The 20,859-nt window shown below is 42.5% G+C and overlaps 1 protein-coding gene across 2 annotated transcripts in view; it reads right to left on the minus strand.

Annotated features, from left to right (window-relative positions):
• Positions 1 to 1,516: 1,516 nt before the first annotated feature.
• Positions 1,517 to 20,859, minus strand: part of mib2 (MIB E3 ubiquitin protein ligase 2) — a 212,687-nt gene continuing 193,344 nt past the window's right edge. For both annotated transcript variants that reach the window (XM_060931604.1, XM_060931605.1), the window contains exons 15-19: positions 18,199 to 18,423; positions 16,771 to 16,949; positions 16,055 to 16,242; positions 10,721 to 10,786; positions 1,517 to 4,423 (exon numbers count right to left, since the gene is read on the minus strand). In XM_060931604.1, the coding sequence (XP_060787587.1) occupies positions 4,182 to 4,423; positions 10,721 to 10,786; positions 16,055 to 16,242; positions 16,771 to 16,949; positions 18,199 to 18,423 (900 nt within the window). In that variant the 3' untranslated portion in view covers positions 1,517 to 4,181. The remainder of the gene's footprint in view (positions 4,424 to 10,720; positions 10,787 to 16,054; positions 16,243 to 16,770; positions 16,950 to 18,198; positions 18,424 to 20,859) is intronic.

Below are 20,859 nucleotides of genomic sequence, written 5' to 3' on the forward strand. Positions count from 1 at the left end.
CAGACCCCCAGGGGTCCTGGGCCATAGTTTAAGAACCACAGATCTATACCATGTGCTTTGCTCACTGCTAGACACACACTTGACTGGAATATGATGAGCTATTGACAAATATTTTAATTTCAGAGTTTGAAAATACTGACTTTTTTTGTCCCGCCCAGAACAATTACTGATTCTCCATGTGTTCTACATTTAGCATTGGTTATAATACTTACTTTCAGTCACTGCATTATCTTGATCAGGGTCACGGTGCATCCAGAGCCTCTCCAGGGAATGCTGGGCATGAATGACTGAATGCATTCATACACACGCACACAATTTAATCATTGCCATTCCATCTCTTAGCATGTTTTAGGGAGACAATGCACAGGAACTCCGACAGTAACCCAAACTCCGGATCGAACCCAAGAGGAATGACGTAGTAATGTTACCCACTGCACCACCACATCATGCTGTTGTTTTCGATACATTAAACATGAATAGCCTTATTTTTTTATCTCATCTCATTATCTCTAGCCGCTTTATCCTGTTCTCCAGGGTCGCAGGCAAGCTGGAGCCTATCCCAGCTGACTACGGGCGAAAGGCGGGGTACACCCTGGACAAGTTGCCAGGTCATCACAGGGCTGACACATAGACACAGACAACCATTCACACTCACATTCACACCTACGCTCAATTTAGAGTCACCAGTTAACCTAACCTGCATGTCTTTGGACTGTGGGGGAAACCGGAGCACCCGGAGGAAACCCACGCGGACACGGGGAGAACATGCAAACTCCGCACAGAAAGGCCCTCGCCGGCCCCGGGGCTCGAACCCAGGACCTTCTTGCTGTGAGGCGACGGCACTAACCACTACACCACCGTGCCGCCCACTTATTTTTATAAATGCCTTAAATTACCTTTAACTGGACAGACTGTTCGTTCCACATAATTGTTGTATATGCAAACAAATCCAGCTATGGGGAAAAAAAATAATTAAGAGACCACTTTTCACAGAGATCACCATTAAAAGTGGTCTCTTAATTTTTCCTATAGCTGTAAATAGGGGGAAATTATCTGTGGATGAAACGCCAATTTGTAAAGACAAGCCTTCTAATGCAAGACCTTATGTTGTAATTCCTTTCTGTATGTCACCTTGGTCTGAACTGCACTACAGTGGCACTAAAGCTAGTGAAATGGCCCTCCTTTTATTACCATTTCACACAGTTTACATGCAGGAAGACATTGCCTAATGGTTAGAGAAGCAGCTTTGGGACCAAAAGGTTGCTGGTTTGATTCCCTAGACCAGCAGGAATGGCTGAAGTGTCCTTGAACAAGTCCCCAACTGCTCCCCAGGTATGTTGCATGTCACTCTGGATAAGAGCGTCTGCTAAATGCCCGTCATGTAATGTAATGTGTCTGAACGTTACCTGGTTTAAAAAGAAAAAAAAAAATCCTCACTTGCTCTCATATCTTGATAAAATGAAATGCACCAGAATATTCCATTTAAGATTTCAAAAAAAAATTTTTTAAAGTACAATTTGTTCCTTATAAAACAGTTCCATATTTATTGCAAAATATTTTGTACAGTAAAACTTAAAAAAAAAAAAAAAAACCCTGAAATGGACAGTAAGGCCAACATCAGAATGTTGCGTGCTGAACTGTACAAACATCAACAGTAACACTTTAAATAACCTTTAAACATCATCATCATAGCATACGTCTTTATTGCCCTCCAACATCTGCTGCCAACTCACACGTAATTCTCACTACGAACATGCCAATTGAACATATTGATCGTTTCTGGCGTGGAATTAGGTTGAATATTTCTAATGCCGTTCTAAGCTGATATACAACCTCGAGACCACTTTTACACAAACTACTGTATGTACTGCTATCACCATCAAGACAATGAAAGTGTTTGGGGAGGAAAAAAAAAAAAAAAAAGGACTAACCTTCCCTTTAAAAAAAGGGCCTTTTTTCCCCCCACCAAACCAGCAACTTGGTTAAGAACACACTTTACAACACGAAACACAAGGCATTTTACACAATCCTGCTATTCACATCTTGCTTTAAAACATGTCAAAATCAGACAACTTGGTTAATATGACACTACGTTTGGTGTTTAATCTCTGCCGAGTGGCTTTTTCAGAACGTTTAGTTTGGTTATAGTACATATTTCTTATTTCATCTACTCAAAGAAGACAGGAAGGCTTTCCTAGGTTTGATGTTACCAAACATCATTATTATAATTTTTTTTTTTTAGAACTGAAGGGGGATAATAAAACTTCAAGTTTTGTGAACTCGTAATGAAAATTCACGAGAAGTTCACAAAAAGACTTCATACTCTTGTATGAAGAACTTGTGACTTAATTTGTTTTGACATGTTAAATTTGGCACTGATATTCATTTTACTTCGCTAGCATGCTCAAGCTGTGATGCAGCAGGATCTCGTTACTGACATTCCAATATATATGTACATCATAATATTGAAGTAGCCCAAATATGGAAATCTACAAAACCCCATTTTGTTTGACATGGAATATAATACAAAAATGAAATAGTAACAATTAAAATAGATTTCTTCGATGCGTACAGTGAGCCCTTCTAGAACAAAACACGTCATGTAGCTGGTCTGGATTGACAATGGTAAGACACTTCTTGACAAATGCATACGCTTTTCTTTTTTTTTTTTTTTTGCCATTCTGATGCAATTTACATTTTAACTCTTGGGAGGGGGGGGGATAAAAAATAAATAACGGTTGGATACTGACTAATATCCAAGTGTGAAGGCGTAGTATAGTGTTTGCCCAGTTTAGTAAACAGCGAAAGCACAGGACAGGACAGTTTCCTGCCATAATGCATCAGTAAACTAAGCAGCAGTCCTCAACAGCCAATGTACAAAATTAGATCAGGGGGAAGAAAAAAAAAAATCGTCCCACTTTGAATGATTTAATTAAAAGATTCGCTGAAAAGTCCCAGCTCAGATCAAGGATAAGCTTATTCTAGATGAACGTGTTAACCGTATTAATTATGACACAAAAGCCAAAACCTGATCTCGGATCACCATTTTTTTTTTTTCCTTGAACCACACGAACACAAAGGACATAAATTATTATGAGAATCGTCAATCCAGAGGGCCCACGCTTTCAAAAACATGGCATGAGGTGGCTCATCCATCAGATTTCATTCACTTTTCCTCCGTAAAGCTTACAAAAGGAACATGTTTGGATCAAATGTTTGTTTTAATGCTTGACATCTTTCAGATCGTCCTATCCTTCAATTTAGTGTCTTGTATTCTCTTAAAGGAAAGGTCCTTTTGTAAACTGATCTCCAAGAAAAGTAAATGACCTTTTTTTTTTGGGCGAATTATCCTTTCGTTGACCATAATGAATAAATTAACGTGTAGTGGTGCCGTGAGTTTCCTTGCTCGGCCCTCTTGGCTTGACCTTGAAGCTCCAGGATGCCTTCACGCATAAATTAAAAAAAAAGAAAAAAAGACTGATCGGCTTAGAACACCACAAATGTAATCCATGTCACAATATATCATAGAGATAATATGCATATCAGCATGCATTGTATAATCCTTCGCTTGTGGAAAGCTTGTCAGGGTCGACTAGGAGGGATTTGGGAGGTGCTGTACGGTATGTCAATGTGAAACTTAAAGCTGCAGTCTATGACTTACAAAATAGCCCACCTCCATTCATATTGCTGTGCATCCAGCTGTAATGATTCTACATCCGTGGAGAGGTTTATGGTTTTTCACAGAGAATCCAACGATAATGTCAGTCTGTAAACATCTCAGAGCTACAGTGAGTCAGACTCGGTAAATAATTGGGAAAAAAAAAATACAAATCAAATAAGAGGAATAAATCTCACAGAAAGCAGTTGATGAGTTGCAGTGGAAATGACTGGTGTTTTGTTTGTGGATGATTCCTCAGAGGATTGTGTCTCTGCATTTTCTTTTTGATGACCTGACAAGGCAGGTGCACACATGACCCCACCAAAAAAAAAAAAGAAAGAAAGAAAGAAAGATGAACGGTGAAGTTCACACGAGTGGGCATGGCTTCCTGAATCTGGACAATGATGATGGAGAAGGCAGGCTGATTGATTAAATACAACACATCCTACACCCCCAACCTAAAAGCCCTCCCTCCCTCCCTCGCCATCTAACAGTAAGCCATGACAAACCCATGTTTGTGTGATCAGACAAAGAGCTGGATCCTCTCACGGATGCTCTGGCGGCATATGGGGCAGGTCTTGAGAGCGGAGCTGCACTCCATGCAGGAGGCGTGGCCGCACTGAAACACGAGCTTGATGTGGTTGTCGATGCAGATAGGGCAAGTGATGCGCTCTTCCATCTGTCTGTAGCGTGACTGCAGCTGCTCCAGCAGATGGTGCTGCTCCGAGCTCTCAGAGTTTGGACTGCTGTCTACCTCCGTTTGGTCTGCAAGAGAAAGACAGATTATGCTATCAGATCTAGACTTAACCACCATTATTATATGCATAGCTGCCAACTACTACGAATAAATCGTATTTATTACGATTTGTCGTTTTGATTACGAAAATACGAATTTACTACAATAAAATACGATTTTGCCAGTTTTCATGGGTCATTTTCAAAGTCTATCACCGGTGGGATTCGTATTTGAACCCGTTGTCTTTCAAACTGTCTCTGTGCGTATTGGCCAACGCTCTGACCAATCAGCGCAACAGTGACTGTGACGTAGTCAGAGCGACAGAAAGCAGTGGGGGAGGGTAAACCATAGACGCCGCATTCTGTGTAGAATCATACGTCATCCTCGCCGCCATATTGGATGTGGCAAAGTGGAGATTCTTCAACCGTCTCTGGTATAGCGTCTAGACAGTAGCCGAGAATAAAGATGCCTCATTCATGTGCTGCGTTTAACTGTACCAGCAGGTTTACCGTCCGAACGAGATCACATGGGATTACCTTTCACAGGTGAGACTGGAAAAATACTTTTCAATACTGTTCCTTCAGTCTTCAGTTTCCCAGCTCATCTCCACCGGGTAGGTGTAGAGTTATAAGCAGTGAGAATTAGAGAATACAGCGCCACACTATGATGGACGTTTTTGAACATATGATGAATGTTTTTAACCTTTCTGAATGTGAAGGAATCAGTGATGTATTTTGTTTTGGTATGACGTTAGAACCTGGCCGAACTCAGTTTGGCGGCCATTCAGCTCACTTTATTCAGCGAGAGTAGGTCTGTGTGGTGACTCAATAAATAAAACAGCACATTTTTATTTTCATTCACTATTTCCATCATTTATCATATTCAGTCTTGTAGGTTGGTTATTGTGGCCTCAGGTTTTGGTAGCTTGCTGCGGTATGCTGACTGATTAGCTTACCTGAGCTATCTATCGCGCATCTGTCGCTAGTTTGCAGTGGACAGGGTATTTCGCACACTATTTATAACCATCACATTACAAGTTATATGTGTTGTTTTGATGCCTGTTTGTTTCCCAAATATATACGTGTGTGTCTTAATGGGTGAATAAAAGGCATCGAGTTAAATATTATTGTAGAAAGGGGCTTTATGAAGTTCAGTCCATTTACTTGCATTGGTTTACGGGGAAGATTTGCCACATCCAATATGGCGGACACTCTGACGTATCCCAGCAACGGGGCCACCAGCTCAATGCGGCGTCTATGTTTGTATGTCTGTGGGGTAAACAAACAGCATGTGGAGAGGGACACCATTGGAGCGTCGAGTGTTTTGGTGAAGATTCAGCGATCATGGAATGAGCGGAGAGCCTCTTCCTGCTCATGTTTCAACGAAAACTCCTAATTCTTCTAAAACTGATTCCAAAGCGGAGTCAAACGAGCGCTGTTCACTAGCGCTTTCTCCAGCGTCGCGCAGCCTTGTCGTCACTCCTGCAAAAGCCCGCCCAAAGAATCCAAACAAAAACCTTGCGTTGTGATTGGCGGGCACGATTTGATGCCCGGGGTGTGTTGTTGATTCTGTTCTGTTTGATTTGTAGTCATGTGAAGAAGCAAGTTGAAATTGACACTTTTTTTTTTTTAGCTGTTTCACTTTGTGCCAAGCATGTTTTGAGACATTTTTATGTTTGGTGTTGATTACAAGAGGTTCCTTTTATGTTTGATCTGTGCCAAATTGCTTTGATGATATATGTATTCTAGTTCCAGGTAAATTTGTTTCCACTGTTGAAAAGAACTTTGCAAATTAATGTAAGATGATAGTTTAGTTTGTAGAATAAATTTTGTCAAACTATTTTGTTTTGGTGTGATTTTTTCAGGGTAGTTTTGCTAGAAAGCTTTGGCGGCGGGGGGGCGAAGCCCCCCCGACCCCCCACCAAGACTCAGTACCCAACCTTGTATTACTATTTACAATTTCGGAATGTTGGCAGCTATGTATATGGCACGAGCTACTTCCAGGAAAATCGTCCGCTCTGATTGGTTCTTTGGCGGGCAGTATTTTCCCCGTAATGCCCGTGGGCGATTAAGGGCTTTCTTTCCAAGGCGCCGGCTTTCAATGTTGCAAAAAACAAAGAACAAAGAAAAACAAGAAGATTATTCGGAAATCAAAAATGGCCGACACCCAAAAGACAAACGAGTCACCAAGTTATTCAAGAAACAAGCAACGAAGAGCATTCAGAAACCGCTAGCCGTTTATTCTGCATGCGTGACTCAACTACATTACAAATATGACGTGACTGAAAGCAGCGTCACGCCTCATTATAATGACCAGCGTTGTAGTCGAGTCACTAAACCTCGAATCCGAGTCCCCAGTGTTCAAGTCCAAGTCTCATCTCATCTCATTCTCATTATCTCTAGCCGCTTTATCCTTCTACAGGGTTGCAGGCAAGCTGGAGCCTATCCCAGCTGACTACGGGCGAAAGGCGGGGTACACCCTGGACAAGTCGCCAGGTCATCACAGGGCTGACACATAGACACAGACAACCATTCACACTCACATTCACACCTACGCTCAATTTAGAGTCACCTGTTAACCTAACCTGCATGTCTTTGGACTGTGGGGGAAACCGGAGCACCCGGAGGAAACCCACGCGGACACGGGGAGAACATGCAAACTCCACACAGAAAGGCCCTCGCCGGCCCCGGGGCTCGAACCCAGGACCTTCTTGCTGTGAGGCGACAGCACTAACCACTACACCACCGTGCCGCCCTCAAGTCCAAGTCATTAAAGAAAATTTCATGTCGAGTCCGAGAACTGCACCATTTGACGGTGGCTGTTGCCGTTTATGGCTCACACGAGAGAGAATCCGCTTGGCACGTGCGCTGTCTGGAGCGCGCCCGAGACTATCTGATGCACGCGCCAAGATGCGCAGGTGCAACACTCTTGCACGAAATTCGTACAAAAGTTAATGTAAATATGTGACACCTCACCGAATCCAGGGACACATGTCGGCTGAAACGAATCCGAGATAATCGCAAAAGAAGCATTTTTTTCCAAAATTTGTGATTTTCGTTTTTTTCCATAATGTGCAAGTTGAGATCTTGAAGAATGCAATCAGTATTTCAGATAATAGATTGTTTTGTTGGAAAAGCATACATTTTTTGTTGCAAATTGTCTCGTTTTTGTCAGGACTGTAGCCTGCTGGGGGGTGTGGGTAAATTACCATATGGGCCATTCACATGATGATTTAAGTCTTTTGTTTTTTTTTTTCCGCGAATCAGCTGTATGATCCGAGCTGAGCGCATGGCTACTTAACTGCATACAGGCGTGTGATTTCACTATGGAATGAGTTACTAACCAGAGCGCAGAGGAGCTGACCGAAGTAAACAGACACACGGTATTTACATCGGAGATAACCATTTCTAGCAAAAAAAACGCAACTTCGTTTTCCAGATTGAATGGAATACTTGAATGATCGGATGATACACGGACCGTTCTAGGATTACATTCCATCGGAGGCATTGGTGTGTGCAAGGCGCCATTTCTCTTTCTGATGGGGTAAGTTTATTAATCTAAGGCTGTGTGGTTATTTTTGCATGTAACGGAGAGTGTTGTGGTTTGGTTAAGCCTAGGTCACAACTGGACGTACGATTTTTTGGCCGTGTGATTTTTGGCGTTTCCCAAATCGCTGCGTTTTTTTTTTTGTTCACGGAGAAAGACGCGCATTGGCCGTAAGTTTGTCTTGCAACCTGAAAAAAACCATAAGCGCCCGTAGAGTTTGTTTGACATGACAAAGAACCTCTGCGGCCGGTCTGCGGCTCGAAAATCAGCACGTCACACGCGCGCTCTCGTGCTTTTCACACGCGCGCTCTCCGTGTGTTTCTTGCGTTTTTTGCATGTAGACCGGCCGTAGGAGCGCGTACTGTACGGCCAGTTGTGACCGAGGCTTTACATGAAACTAGTGTTGTGTTAGTTGTGTCATCATCGTGCTATCTTTCTTTCTTACGGTGTGAGTAATTTTTCAACCACAAAACGTTAAAGTATACTTTAGGACTTATTTTTGTACTTCATAATTGTGTTGGGCATACTTTGCATGGAAGGAAAATTGACGTGGTGATCTTTGTTTACATGAAAGTAGCGTCGTGCTAGCTCGTAGGGGGTAGGGCTTTCCTTAATGTCATGCAAATGCACCTGCACCCAGAGTAACTGAGATGGAAAACTTTGAGGCCGATTTTCTCCCTTTTCTGTTTTAAGAGGTATACACTTTCAAAAGGCCACACATTCTTCAAATATTGTCAGATCTCCACATGGAAGGCATCACTGGAAAGCTTAGAAACTGTACTTTCTGAATCTGTCAATAACTCAAAATGCCCCCGGGCCGACATGTGTCCCTGGATTCTGTGATCTGCCACATATAAATATCTTAGGCCAAATTATTGTGGCATATTACAAAAAATAATGAAAAAATCCAAGTCCTCTTCTCCAATTTAAGAGTCCGAATGCAGTTAATGTACGAGTCCGAGTCATCAGCGCTCAAATCCAAGTCAAGTCACGAGTCCTTAAAGGGGAACTGAAGGCAAATTTTTTGATTATCAAAATTCTATCTCTCATTTTATTAAATATAGGAATGCATTTTTGATTGCCATTTTGTCACTGCTATAGCAAGTGTTTTGAAATATGCTATGTAATACATCAGTCCGTATGTCAAAGCGATGGCTGTAAACGAGATTCGTTGAGACCTGTGCGAGACATCATAGGACTGAAGTAAAACGTACAGCGGAAATCAAACCCTATGTCTGAAATGGCTCACTCGTTCACTACTCCCTGTATAGGGAATTACTATACAGAGGACTATACAATGAGCTCATTGGTAAAATGAAAAAACGCTTTCGGACACTAATCTGTCACGCTGGTATTTACGCCATTACTGTCGCACAATTAAAACGTGCCAGATCAGTCGGCTGGTGGGTTTTCAAAATAATAAATATACGCATGTATTTTTGTGATAAATACATTTTATACTGAGCGCATTTCCCACATTAATCAATACAAAGTACCTGCAGCTTTCAGTTCTTTTAAATCAAGGCTGAATACTTTCTTCTTTGCCGCTGCCTTTTATTCAATCAAATTTGAGACTTTTTTTTTTTAATTTGATTTCTTTCAGCACGACTGCAATGCATAATGGGATATATTGCTTTGGTTAGTGACCAGCGGTTGTACGCTACTTTTCATGATGCATTGTGGGATACTTTGAGTGCACTATATAGGGTGTAAATAATCCTCACTAAGGTTTCGGACAGCACTACAAAATGGCATCCTCACTATATAGTGCCCTATATCGTGAGTAGGGAGCGATTTCGGACACAGGGAAAGTGACCGACGTCTGCCAACGTTGTCAAAAGACGTGTGCGCCCTCTTTCGAACGCTGATGTAATCAAGCCAGAAGCTTTGTTTGTTTTGATAGCAAATCAGGAAAGTTTTAAAAAAGTAGGCAGTAATCGTCGTTTAAACTCATTTTTGTGCAATATTTCGTTTGGAAAACAGTTTTCAAAATGGCGGCACCGACATGTCACGTTTCAAAGTCTCGCACAAGTCTCGTGAAGATCGCGCGGATAAGCGACGCCTGCTGTGGACCAAAATGAGCTAAATTAAACATGGCTAAAAACCAAATAGGCCGATAAGTCTAATATTTAATTGCAATCAGTTGCCAATACGAGTCACAATATAAGGTTACTAAAACCGAAAACGGAATTGAATAAGACGTTAATTAAGAAATAAAGCCAGTTTAAAAATGACTTCAGTTCCCCTTTAAAATTAGGGCACGAGTCGGACTCGAGGACTACAAGCCTGATAATGACCGTCTATTTTAAGCTTAGAAATAAAAAAATTTTAAAAAAGCCATATAATAAACTCTTTATTCACCTCACTTGCTCTGTCTTTACAGGAAAATATCAGACCTCATCTCAGTCTTTTTGTACGGCTCGGTCCGTACTGTCGAGACATCGGTCTGATATTTTCCCGTAAAGACCTCATGCGCCGTTAATAAGTAGTTAATAATGGGGGCGTCATGGCTCAGGTGGATAAGGCGCCATACCATAAATCCAGGGACCCGGGTTCGATTCCGGCCCAAGGTCATTTCCTGATCCCTCCCCGTCTCTCTCTCCCGCTCATTTCCTGTCTCTACACTGTCCTATCCAATAATAAAGGTGAAAAAAGCCCAAAAAAATCTTAAAAAAAAAAAAGTAGTTAATAATGATCAGCAACACATGAAGACTGGAAACACACCCAGACTCCAAGCCTTAACACACACAAGATCTATTCAAATGCTGAATGTGTCTTACCTTGCCGTATTTTCTTGGTGATGGTGACCTGGCATTTGATGCATTTCTTCATTCTGTGAGCGCATTCTAAAGAGAACAGCCGTTGAAAGAGACCATGTAAATATGTGCACGTTTGTTTAGTGTTGTCTCTATACACTACATACTTGCAGTAGCTACATGCCCATTTGCATCCAGACAGATTTTAAATGAAGGCATCCCACGACTGATACGCGCGTTACATAGTGTGCACAAAACATTAGCAGAAGAATGAGATTTTCTCTGCAGTGACTTTCAACACTTCATCAGATTTAACTTTTTTTTTTTTAAACCGTTATCATTGTACAAAAACCTAATGCAAGTCTTTGAAGTTAGCGATCTGTTTTAAGGAGTTTGGTCCATAGGGCGCATCAGTTGCCCTCACTTTCATAAAATCTGATGCATTTTTTGTCTGGGTGTTCCTTTTCACCAATAAAGACATCCTGTAAAATGTTTTGACCATATTCAAAAGTCTAATGGTGGCACCATGAGGTTCATTTTTTTTTGCCAAAAAACGCTTATTTTATGTTTTCGCGTAAGGTTTGAATCACAATGTTGGACTCCATTTATTGATTTCTTGTGACCCAGAGATCATGTTAAGAACCTTTGCAAGGGATTGAGAAGCATTAATGTGATTCATAATACATTTGTATTGTTTAAAAGTAGTTGAACAATGATTGGCGGCACGGTGGTGTAGTGGTTAGCGCTGTCGCCTCACAGCAAGAAGGTCCGGGTTCGAGCCCCGTGGCCGGCGAGGGCCTTTCTGTGCGGAGTTTGCATGTTCTCCCCGTGTCCGTGTGGGTTTCCTCCGGGTGCTCCGGTTTCCCCCACAGTCCAAAGACATGCAGGTTAGGTTAACTGGTGACTCTAAATTGACCGTAGGTGTGACTGTGAGTGTGAATGGTTGTCTGTGTCTATGTGTCAGCCCTGTGATGACCTGGCGACTTGTCCAGGGTGTACCCCGCCTTTCGCCCGTAGTCAGCTGGGATAGGCTCCAGCTTGCCTGCGACCCTGTAGAACAGGATAAAGCGGCTACAGATAATGAGATGAGATGAACAATGATTCAATGAACAGCTAAAACTCAAACTGTGCTTGATAATATATTTAGAATATGTACTAAAAATGTGTATCTAAGGCAGCTGGGCCATAGAAGGTTCACGCTGCACGCTGCACACTACACGCTACACGCGTGTAAAGAAAAGTGGACAAACGTAGCATGACTTGCTCTGGGCCATAGAACGGCGTTCACGTTGCACGCTGCACACTTCACGCGTGAAGCGTGAAATGAACATGCACACTTTTTTCTAGGCGTGAAGATGGAAATTCCAGTCAATGCATGCGGTCACCGCCGCGCCAGCCAATCAGAACGGGTCTAGGGAGATAACGCTATGCTTTCAGGGGAAAACTTCAGAAAAAATATAATTGAATGGTATAATTGAAAAATAGTTCTTCATCGGGATTGTCAAGCAGATTATAGAATGTTCGGTGAAATTCACCACGGGTTTCTCTCAGAAGGAAGTGTTCTCGGCTCCAAATTCTGTTCCTTTTTCTCTTCCTCTGTCTCAGTAAAAGCAGAATGAGGCAATCGTCGTCATCCGAAGAGTCCGTATTGTTGGTTACTCGGTCAAAGTAGAACAGACGCAACACGTGAACATCCAAGCATGAAGTTTAATGGCCCAGGGTCCGGTTCTTCACGTGAACGTGTAGCGTGTAGCGTGCAGCATGCAGCGTGAGCCTTCTATGGCCCAGCTGCCTAAGATATTTGGTATACTCTATAAGGTGCCATAATGTTTCATGAAAAGTGATCGAAATTTTGTCATAAAAGTCATAAAATAGCAGCTTTTTCCATAACTTTGAGCTCCTGGTGCCACCATTAAACTTTTGAATTTTGTCAAAATATTTCACCCAGTGTGTTTTCTTACCAAAAGGAACATAAAAACAAAAATGCATCATGATCGGAGGAACTTTCCATTTTTAGGGGGCAACTGATGCACCCTATTGGTCCATTATAGTTAGGTACATCAATGACCGAGTAATTTCTCTCCTTTTCTTGCAAGCATCCAATCAGAGCCCTGAAAGGAAAAATTGCAGTGTGTTGGCTGGCAGGCCTCCTGTCATACGTTGGCTAACAGCAGGCTTGACAGCACACTGCTGCGCTGATGAACCTCCCATACGTCTGTATGGGAGAACAGCATGTTTTCGTTTGGCCTTTAAAGACGTTTAAAAGTGTACATAAAACTAGTGTCGATTTGAGAATAAACAAGATCAACTGTGAGCTGCTGCTCACTTACATATCCCCCCCGCTCTCACTTGTATCAGAATGCAAGCAATCAAAGGAACAGGATGCTTATTATGAATGTTGACTTCAACAAATAATTCACCCTGAAACAAGTAAGTAAAGAGCAGTGTCTCTCCCCAGGGATTTCAAACAGCATCCTGGTAAACTGTCATTTTGAAATAGCATTTTGCTTCTTGAAATAGCGTCAAAATCCACCCTATATGGGTTTTGTAAATACATTCAGGTCAGTAAACAGGAAGTCGATGTGTGACAGACCTGAAAACGGTACACACGGTATAGAACCCCAAGCTGAAGTTCGGTACCAAATATCAAGCAGTTGTGATTTGTAGTTGCTGAGAAAAAGAAGTGTTAGAAAAATTTTGCAAATTCACATTATATTTTGTAAATACATTCAGTCGGTAAACAGGAAGTCGATGTGCGACAGACCTGAAAACGGTACACACGGTACAGAACTCCAAGCTCAAGTTTGGTACCAAGTGGCGATGATTTGTGGTTGCTGAGAGAAAGGGTGTTTTGGACGGATGGAGATACTGACAGATGGACAGAGGTCGTAAACCAGTATTACCCCTACCCCCTCCTTCGGAGTGGGGGCATAAATAACATTTACGGAATACATTACACTGGGGAACAATTTTTAAAAAATTTTCTATTGAGTTAGATTTTTATGCTGATTAAAACTAAAATTGGCATGCTGATTCCAAAATTGCAGTCAGTTTTTTTTCTAGCATGTCAAGTTTTTTCTGCACAGCTTACCCTCCAGATAAGCAAAATTCCACTGTAGTAAGATTATTTGAAGGTTATGGAAGAACGTTATCAGGGTAGATGGGATGTACATATTGGAGCATCAAACGCGATAGTCCTCAAGTTGAACACTCCAGAAAGAGCTATAAACGTAAATTTTTACCTTAACTACTTGCACGGGCGGCACGGTGGCGTAGTGGTTAGCACGGTCGCTTCACAGCAAGAAGGTTCCGGGCTCGAACCCAGCGGCCGGCGAGGGCCTTTCTGTGTGGAGTTTGCATGTTCTCCCCGTGTCTGTGTGGGTTTCCTCCGGGTGCTCCGGTTTCCCCCCCACAGTCCAAAGACACGTGGTTAGGTTAACGTGGGGCGGCCTTGGGCTGAGGTGCCCTTGAGCAAGGTACCTGACCCCTGACTGCTCCCCGGGCGCTCTGAGTGTGTGTGTTCACTGCTTCAGATGGGTTAAATGCAGGGGATGAATTTCACTGTGCTTGAAGTGTGCATGTGACGAATAAAGGTTTCTTCTTCTTGCACACAATTATAATTACAGTAGCCATATCCTTTGTAAAAACGTGTTAAATAAACATTGCCTGTTTCTTTCATATTTCATTGTATGACAATCTCATCTCATTATCTCTAGCCGCTTTATCCTTCTACAGGGTTGCAGGCAAGCTGGAGCCTATCCCAGCTGACTACCGGCGAAAGGCGGGGTACACCCTGGACAAGTCGCCAGGTCATCACAGGGCTGACACATAGACACAGACAACCATTCACACTCACATTCACACCTACGGTCAATTTAGAGTCACCAGTTAACCTAACCTGCATGTCTTTGGACTGTGGGGGAAACCGGAGCACCCGGAAGAAACCCACGCGGACACGGGGAGAACATGCAAACTCCGCACAGAAAGGCCCTCGCCGGCCCCGGGGCTCGAACCCGGACCTTCTTGCTGTGAGGCGACAGCGCTAACCACTACACCACCGTGCCGCCTTGTATGTCAATATTTGTAAATTTTTATAAAACAAGCACATATCTGTTAAGTACAGTATTTTTCATATTTTTTAAGAAAACGGGGATCCTATAGTTCAAAGACTTGACGTGATGGAGAAAAACTGAGATCAGTTTTGGATTCCGCACCCAAAAATTAGCTAAAGACAGCTGTCAGACCTAACTCAACAAAAATTGTGTTCCCCAGTGTTATTAATTTTGTGCGGTGATGTGATGATCTTGTGTTTTTTAGTGACACTCGTCACCGCTCCATGTGTTTTGTTGCTGCTTCCAGCTCGCTCACGGTCGGTTCAATCAGCTTGAAACTCATGATTCCCACCGAGTGGTCGAATCCCTCATGTTGACTTGTTTTTCCAATAAAATCGGCTGAACACTTTGTTTGGTGCCCATGAAAGATTGGATCACTGAGGAAAATGTTGTATCCTTCCTGAAAATCAATGGTTTTCCTCAAATATTTTTCATGGAGAAAAAAAAAAAAAACAAATGAGAAGGCGTATAAATATATCAGTGATACTGTTTCGAAGAGAATTAACAAACGTTTGACCTTCTTGTACACAGCGCATTCGAGCACCGCCGTCATTAGTCATGCTTGGTGTCGACAATTTAAAGTGAACGTAACATACCCGCTACAGTCTGGCTTTTATGTTTAAACACAAAGGATGGACCAGTTTCATTGATGCATTACTTTTAAGCCTTCTCGGTGCATAATTGTGATGGACAAGATGAAGCCTTTATCTGTAACTCTTAACCTGATACTCAAAATACCAAATCTGTTTATTTTTGGCTTTTGGTTCTATTAATTTCTGACTGAGGTTTTTCTCAAGAATGGAAAATGGCTGCCGGTTTGTGACCGGGGCAATGGACAGAAACGGAAATTTTATAAAACACTGGATTTTCAAATGCTCATAGCTTTTTTTTTTAAAGACATATTTACAAAATTCAACAAATTTTCAATTCAGATCTTCATGCGCTTTAATTTGATACATTACACGATGACAACTACTTTAAAAAATGGCCTGTTATTGCTACTGAGAGGAAGCCATGAGCCATTTAACATCTCCTTACACATTGCATGTGACAGATTTTTGACACCCCTGATCAAGTGGAAAGCCTTCCCAGAAAATTAGAGGCTTCGATGACACCAATAAAGGACCAATACTCCATTAATTCTGGATAATCTCTCTTGGACAAACCATAGATGCATGCCCTGACCCTGACAAGCAACACTGCATGTATAAATATTGAGTGTGTATTGGTGTGTGTGTGTGCTCACCCTCGCAGGCGACGCTGTGCTGGCACGGGGAGAAGAGCACAAGCAGGGCGAGCTCCGAGCAGATGAGGCACTCGCTGGGACCTGGTGCGCTGGGCATGACTAGGTTGGTCATGGTGTTGGGCGTGGTGTGAACCCGCCTCAGACTGCTGCTGCTGCCGCTCCCGCTGCCACCCGTGCCGGCCTGCAGTCTGACATGCATGCAAAACAAAATTGAACAAGAGTTTACATTTTTACTTTATCGTTTTTGTATTCACGTCCTTTAGTGCTGTTTAACCTCCTAGGGCTTAGCGGTCACATGCGTGGACAGCACTTTATGGAAATTCGGAACAAGAATCCACATATGTGGACATACTTTTTCTCTAAAAGTACATCTTATCAAAAGATGATGCTTAGTTTTTATTCTAATCAGGTTCTAATAAGCCCAAATAGCAAAGAGAAATAAAAAATGCATGTAAAAAAAACAGCTTGGGCCTTAGGAGGTTAAATTGATTGACTATCATACGTGTATTTGAATTTTTACTATTTCTCTGCGTACTGTGGTAGAATATTTCTATAAATACACATGTTGAAACATTAGCTTAAAACTAATTGGGCTAAACCAATCAAAGGTTTTAAAAGGCAACTTTTTTTTTTTGAGAAAAATTATTTATTTTGTTCTGACAATTGTCTGGATAACTACGATGCGTTATTTCAGTAATGAACAAACACAGACGTACCGGTATTTCTCAGAGAAGCTCCTGATCAGCTGCAACACGATGCTGTCCGTCACCAAATCCAGTGGACTCTTGCCTTTATGGTTGGCGTAGTTTATATCGGCACCCTCTTGAGCCAGGAAGCAGGCGATAGCAGCCCCGACATTCAGCTCCGTGTTCCCCAACAGCCCTGAGCCGCTCAGCTTTCGCACACACACACAAAGATATTCAGCTTGAGCTTGGTGTTAGAAATTGGATACCCTGACGTTAATAAACTACTACGTGGCTGATGAGTAAATATGCAAATTAAAGTAAACACACATTTCGACCTTATTTTGATACTCTTTGGGAACTTGCATTATGTATTCACTCCGAGAACATCATCCCCACGGCGAAGCATGGTGGTGGTAGCACCGCATTGCAGAGATGCGAAATCCGACAGGGTTGAGGGTAAGATAGATGGTACCAAATACGAGAGCACCAAGAGCATTAATCAATCATCGAAGAAATTGTTTTAGTCTACAAGATCTTTGAGACTTGCACGGAGGTTCACCTTCCAACCATAAACATCCTGCCAAAGCTGCACTTGAATGGATAAAAATTTCCCAGTCAAAGCCCAGATCTCAATCGAACTGGGAATCAGTGGCCAGGCAAATGATGTTCATAAACGTTGAGTAGAAGTAGGTTTTTTTTTTAAAAATAAATAACATACAGACATACTAGATCAGGATCCTCGTGTGCAAAGCTGATCGATACACATCCCAGAGGTGGTAACTGCAGCCAAAGGTGGAGCAAACAAAGGCTTCTACGCTGCATCTCATTATTTACGTGTCTTTCCAGGTTCATAAACGAATGCGTGGTAGTTTTATGCGGGAGCAATTTTCTACAAATGATATTAGGGAAGTTGAGTGATATCTTAAGGTGGTATTTAACAGAACAAGTCAGACTTTAATTAAATTCCAGACACGCAGAGCCAGACACGCACACAATTTCTGCTGATGCAGGAAAATAACTTAGCTGGCCACCTTAATGTCCAACTGCATTTCTCCATTGGCTCTCGCTCAAAATCAACCCTCAGCTCTCAGGAGTATGCGTCTTCTGTGTGTGTGCCCTTCAGATGAGGCTGGAATCGCTCATCCTGCACTCTCCAAGAAAATAAAGCCCACTAAACCACTTTAGTGTCAACTACAGTTTAAATTACGGTCTCAGAATAATGAAATTACATTACTCAAGGAAAGGAAGGTGAACTCTTACACAGGAATTTACATACTGATCAAAGGAACTCGTTTGCTATTAAGAAACCTACGGTACTGCTGGCACTTTTGGGTCCTTGAGCAAGATCTGGACCTTCCAATGCTTTAGAGCCTGTGCTCTGACCTCAGCTCCCTTCCAAAGGACATGCAAATAAAATTATGTATATGCTGTCTCTCCGTATCTCTCTTGTGCTCTTACTCGGCTATAGAGGTTCGAGGCATCTCTCTCCGTGCTGCTCAGGGTGGTGGCGAGTTGTTGGCGGCTGAGGGCCGTGTGCATGGCCGTGTCTCCCTCCTCGTCCTCGGCGTTCACGTTGGCTCCTTCCATCACCAGGAGCTCCACCAGTCGCATGTGGCCCTGAGTGACTGCCAGCTGCAGAGGCGTCTGACCGCGGTTATTGCGGATGTTGACATCACAGCGGCCCTATGAAACACAAAGCAGAGACCACACTTCAAAATAAATATGAAGAAAAAAAAACCAACCTTTCCCCCCTCCGCACTAACAATACCCTGTTTGTATTTCGAATAAAACGCAATGCAAATGCACACAACTCTCAAACTTCATCACCGGGATGACTGATCAATTGAGCAGAGTAGTTCTAGTCACTGCCACCAGAGGGCAGAAGAGGTTTCTGCAAAGGGCATCCTGTGACTGCACCTGAGAGAAGATAATTTAACGTTTTCGCCACACAGGCAGACCTGCAGGGATCAGGATGGCCACCATTTCACCAGCAAATCACCTCCCATTCATTTTGCCGGTGGCAGAACTATGTCTCTGAACAGGACCCACAGCAGAGCACACCAGCACAACGGTGCTTAATCCATCATGGGCTTAAACACACTGCCTGGAAATACTCTGCTTGCCTTTTTGATATTTATGAATTATCCAGCGAGTGAGTGCAGTGCATGTTTACCTTGGTTAAAATTAGATGTAGCAAAGGTCGCTGTTCTGACGCTCATATCTACGCCACAAATCTCACTGAAGACAACGGAGTTGAAAGTGCACAAGGAATTTGCTACCAAGCTACTTTACTCTACTCTAACCAGGCTTGTAGTACTCAAGTCCGACTCGTGCCCTAATTTTAAGGGCTCGTGACTTGACCCGAACTTGAGCGCTGGTGACTCGGACTTGTAAATTGGAAACGAGGATTTGGATTTTTTCTTTAGGTTTTTGTAACATGCCATCATAATTTGGCATATTTATAATCTACATTAATTTTTATACTAATTTCGTGCAAGAGGATGCACATTCACCTGTTCGGGAACAAACTAACGTTAATGGCGCTAAAATGCCTGGAGAGAACGTCCCTAGGATTGCCCGCTTTGCTTATACAGACTTCTCATCACGGGCGATTGCTCTAAGACAATGAGGGAGGCTCAGCCTCCTCTAAAAATGACGAACATCATGTAGGATGAATTGCGCTAGGCTTATGTTATAGCCGACCTTATAACATTGCTATTTCAGATCCAGAATCATAGAAATATATGTGCTCAACCCAACTACAGTGCGAAATCATTCCGTTATAACTTTCCCCAGTTCGCCTAATGTGTGCGTGAGTTTTTCCCCCTCGTGACAGCGCGATGCAGCCCAGCCTCAGTGGATTGGGAGCTATGTGCTTGTCAATCTCAAAATGCAAGACGATTATTGGACAAATACTGCGAATACGCCCGCCCACGGACTCCCAGCCTCACATGGGAGGGACATGGCAGTTTCCGTGAGGAGACTGGTGATTGGTGAAAGTGGCCGGATATTTTCTTTGATTGACAGCTCGTTTCAACTATAGACAGGCAGCGGACAGTGTTGCCAGATTGGGCGATTTCCCGCCCAATTGGGCGGTTTTAAATGCATTTGGGCGAGTTTTGAACATATTTTGGGCTGGATAACGTCAGCAGTATCTGGCAACATCAGTTCAGTCCCATGCGGATTCGCAAGTGCTGTGGTGTATTGTAAGAGATCGGCTTACATTTCGATTTCATTCATTACATACGGTTTCTACCAGCTTTTTTAGTTTGTATATATTTTCATTGTAAATAAAGTGTCAATATAGTGTTGTCAAGTTTGCCATCTTAGTTCCAGAAATTTCGTTTATTTGAGTGACTGAACTTGAACTTGAGGGGGCTAGTCAGCTAGCAAGAAAGCTGCGCACGGATGCCAAGCATTGCTGATTTAATTTTGGCGAAGCCATTTGCCAGTCTTCCTTTCGAGGAAAAAATTTAAATTAAAGAGCAGGGTAGACCAACGCCTCAAATTGACTTGGTGAAAAAGGTAGGGAATAATACCCGTTCCTTTCAGCTCTCCTGGTATGAGAAAGTGAATTGGCTCACAGCAAGTGACCCACATCAACAACAGTAAATAGGCTACTTTAGTAATATGTCATGGATGGACCAAAAATATAGAATCTATTTAAAATGTTTATGCTGAGTATATTATATTGGAATATATGTTTTTCTGGATATGAATTAAACAAAAACACAGCCGAGGTCAATTTTTAAACAACAAGCCACAATTTTAAAATATAAAATGTTAAAATATACCCCTCCCCCCAACACCACCATCATGTATATTGGACAGTAGGCTAATGGGCCAAAAGAACCTGTTATTTCACAGTTTGTGACCCTGCCAACAATCAGCCAGATCAGAGGCAAGAGTATGGGCAAAACTGATGTGTTTTTTCTTTTAAAATCTGGAAATATCGTAACCGACCAGCCTCCCCTGTTTAAAAGACTACCAGCCGCCACTGCTTCTCATGCAGTGGGAAAAAAAAATGCACCGCTATGTGTTCTATATGTAGAAGAACTATCGAGGAGACGACGGGGACAACCTCGAACTTCAATCGTCATTTGGCGAGACTCCACCCAG

This window comes from Neoarius graeffei, chromosome 10 (assembly GCF_027579695.1).
Source record: "Neoarius graeffei isolate fNeoGra1 chromosome 10, fNeoGra1.pri, whole genome shotgun sequence".
Lineage (NCBI taxonomy): Eukaryota > Metazoa > Chordata > Actinopteri > Siluriformes > Ariidae > Neoarius > Neoarius graeffei.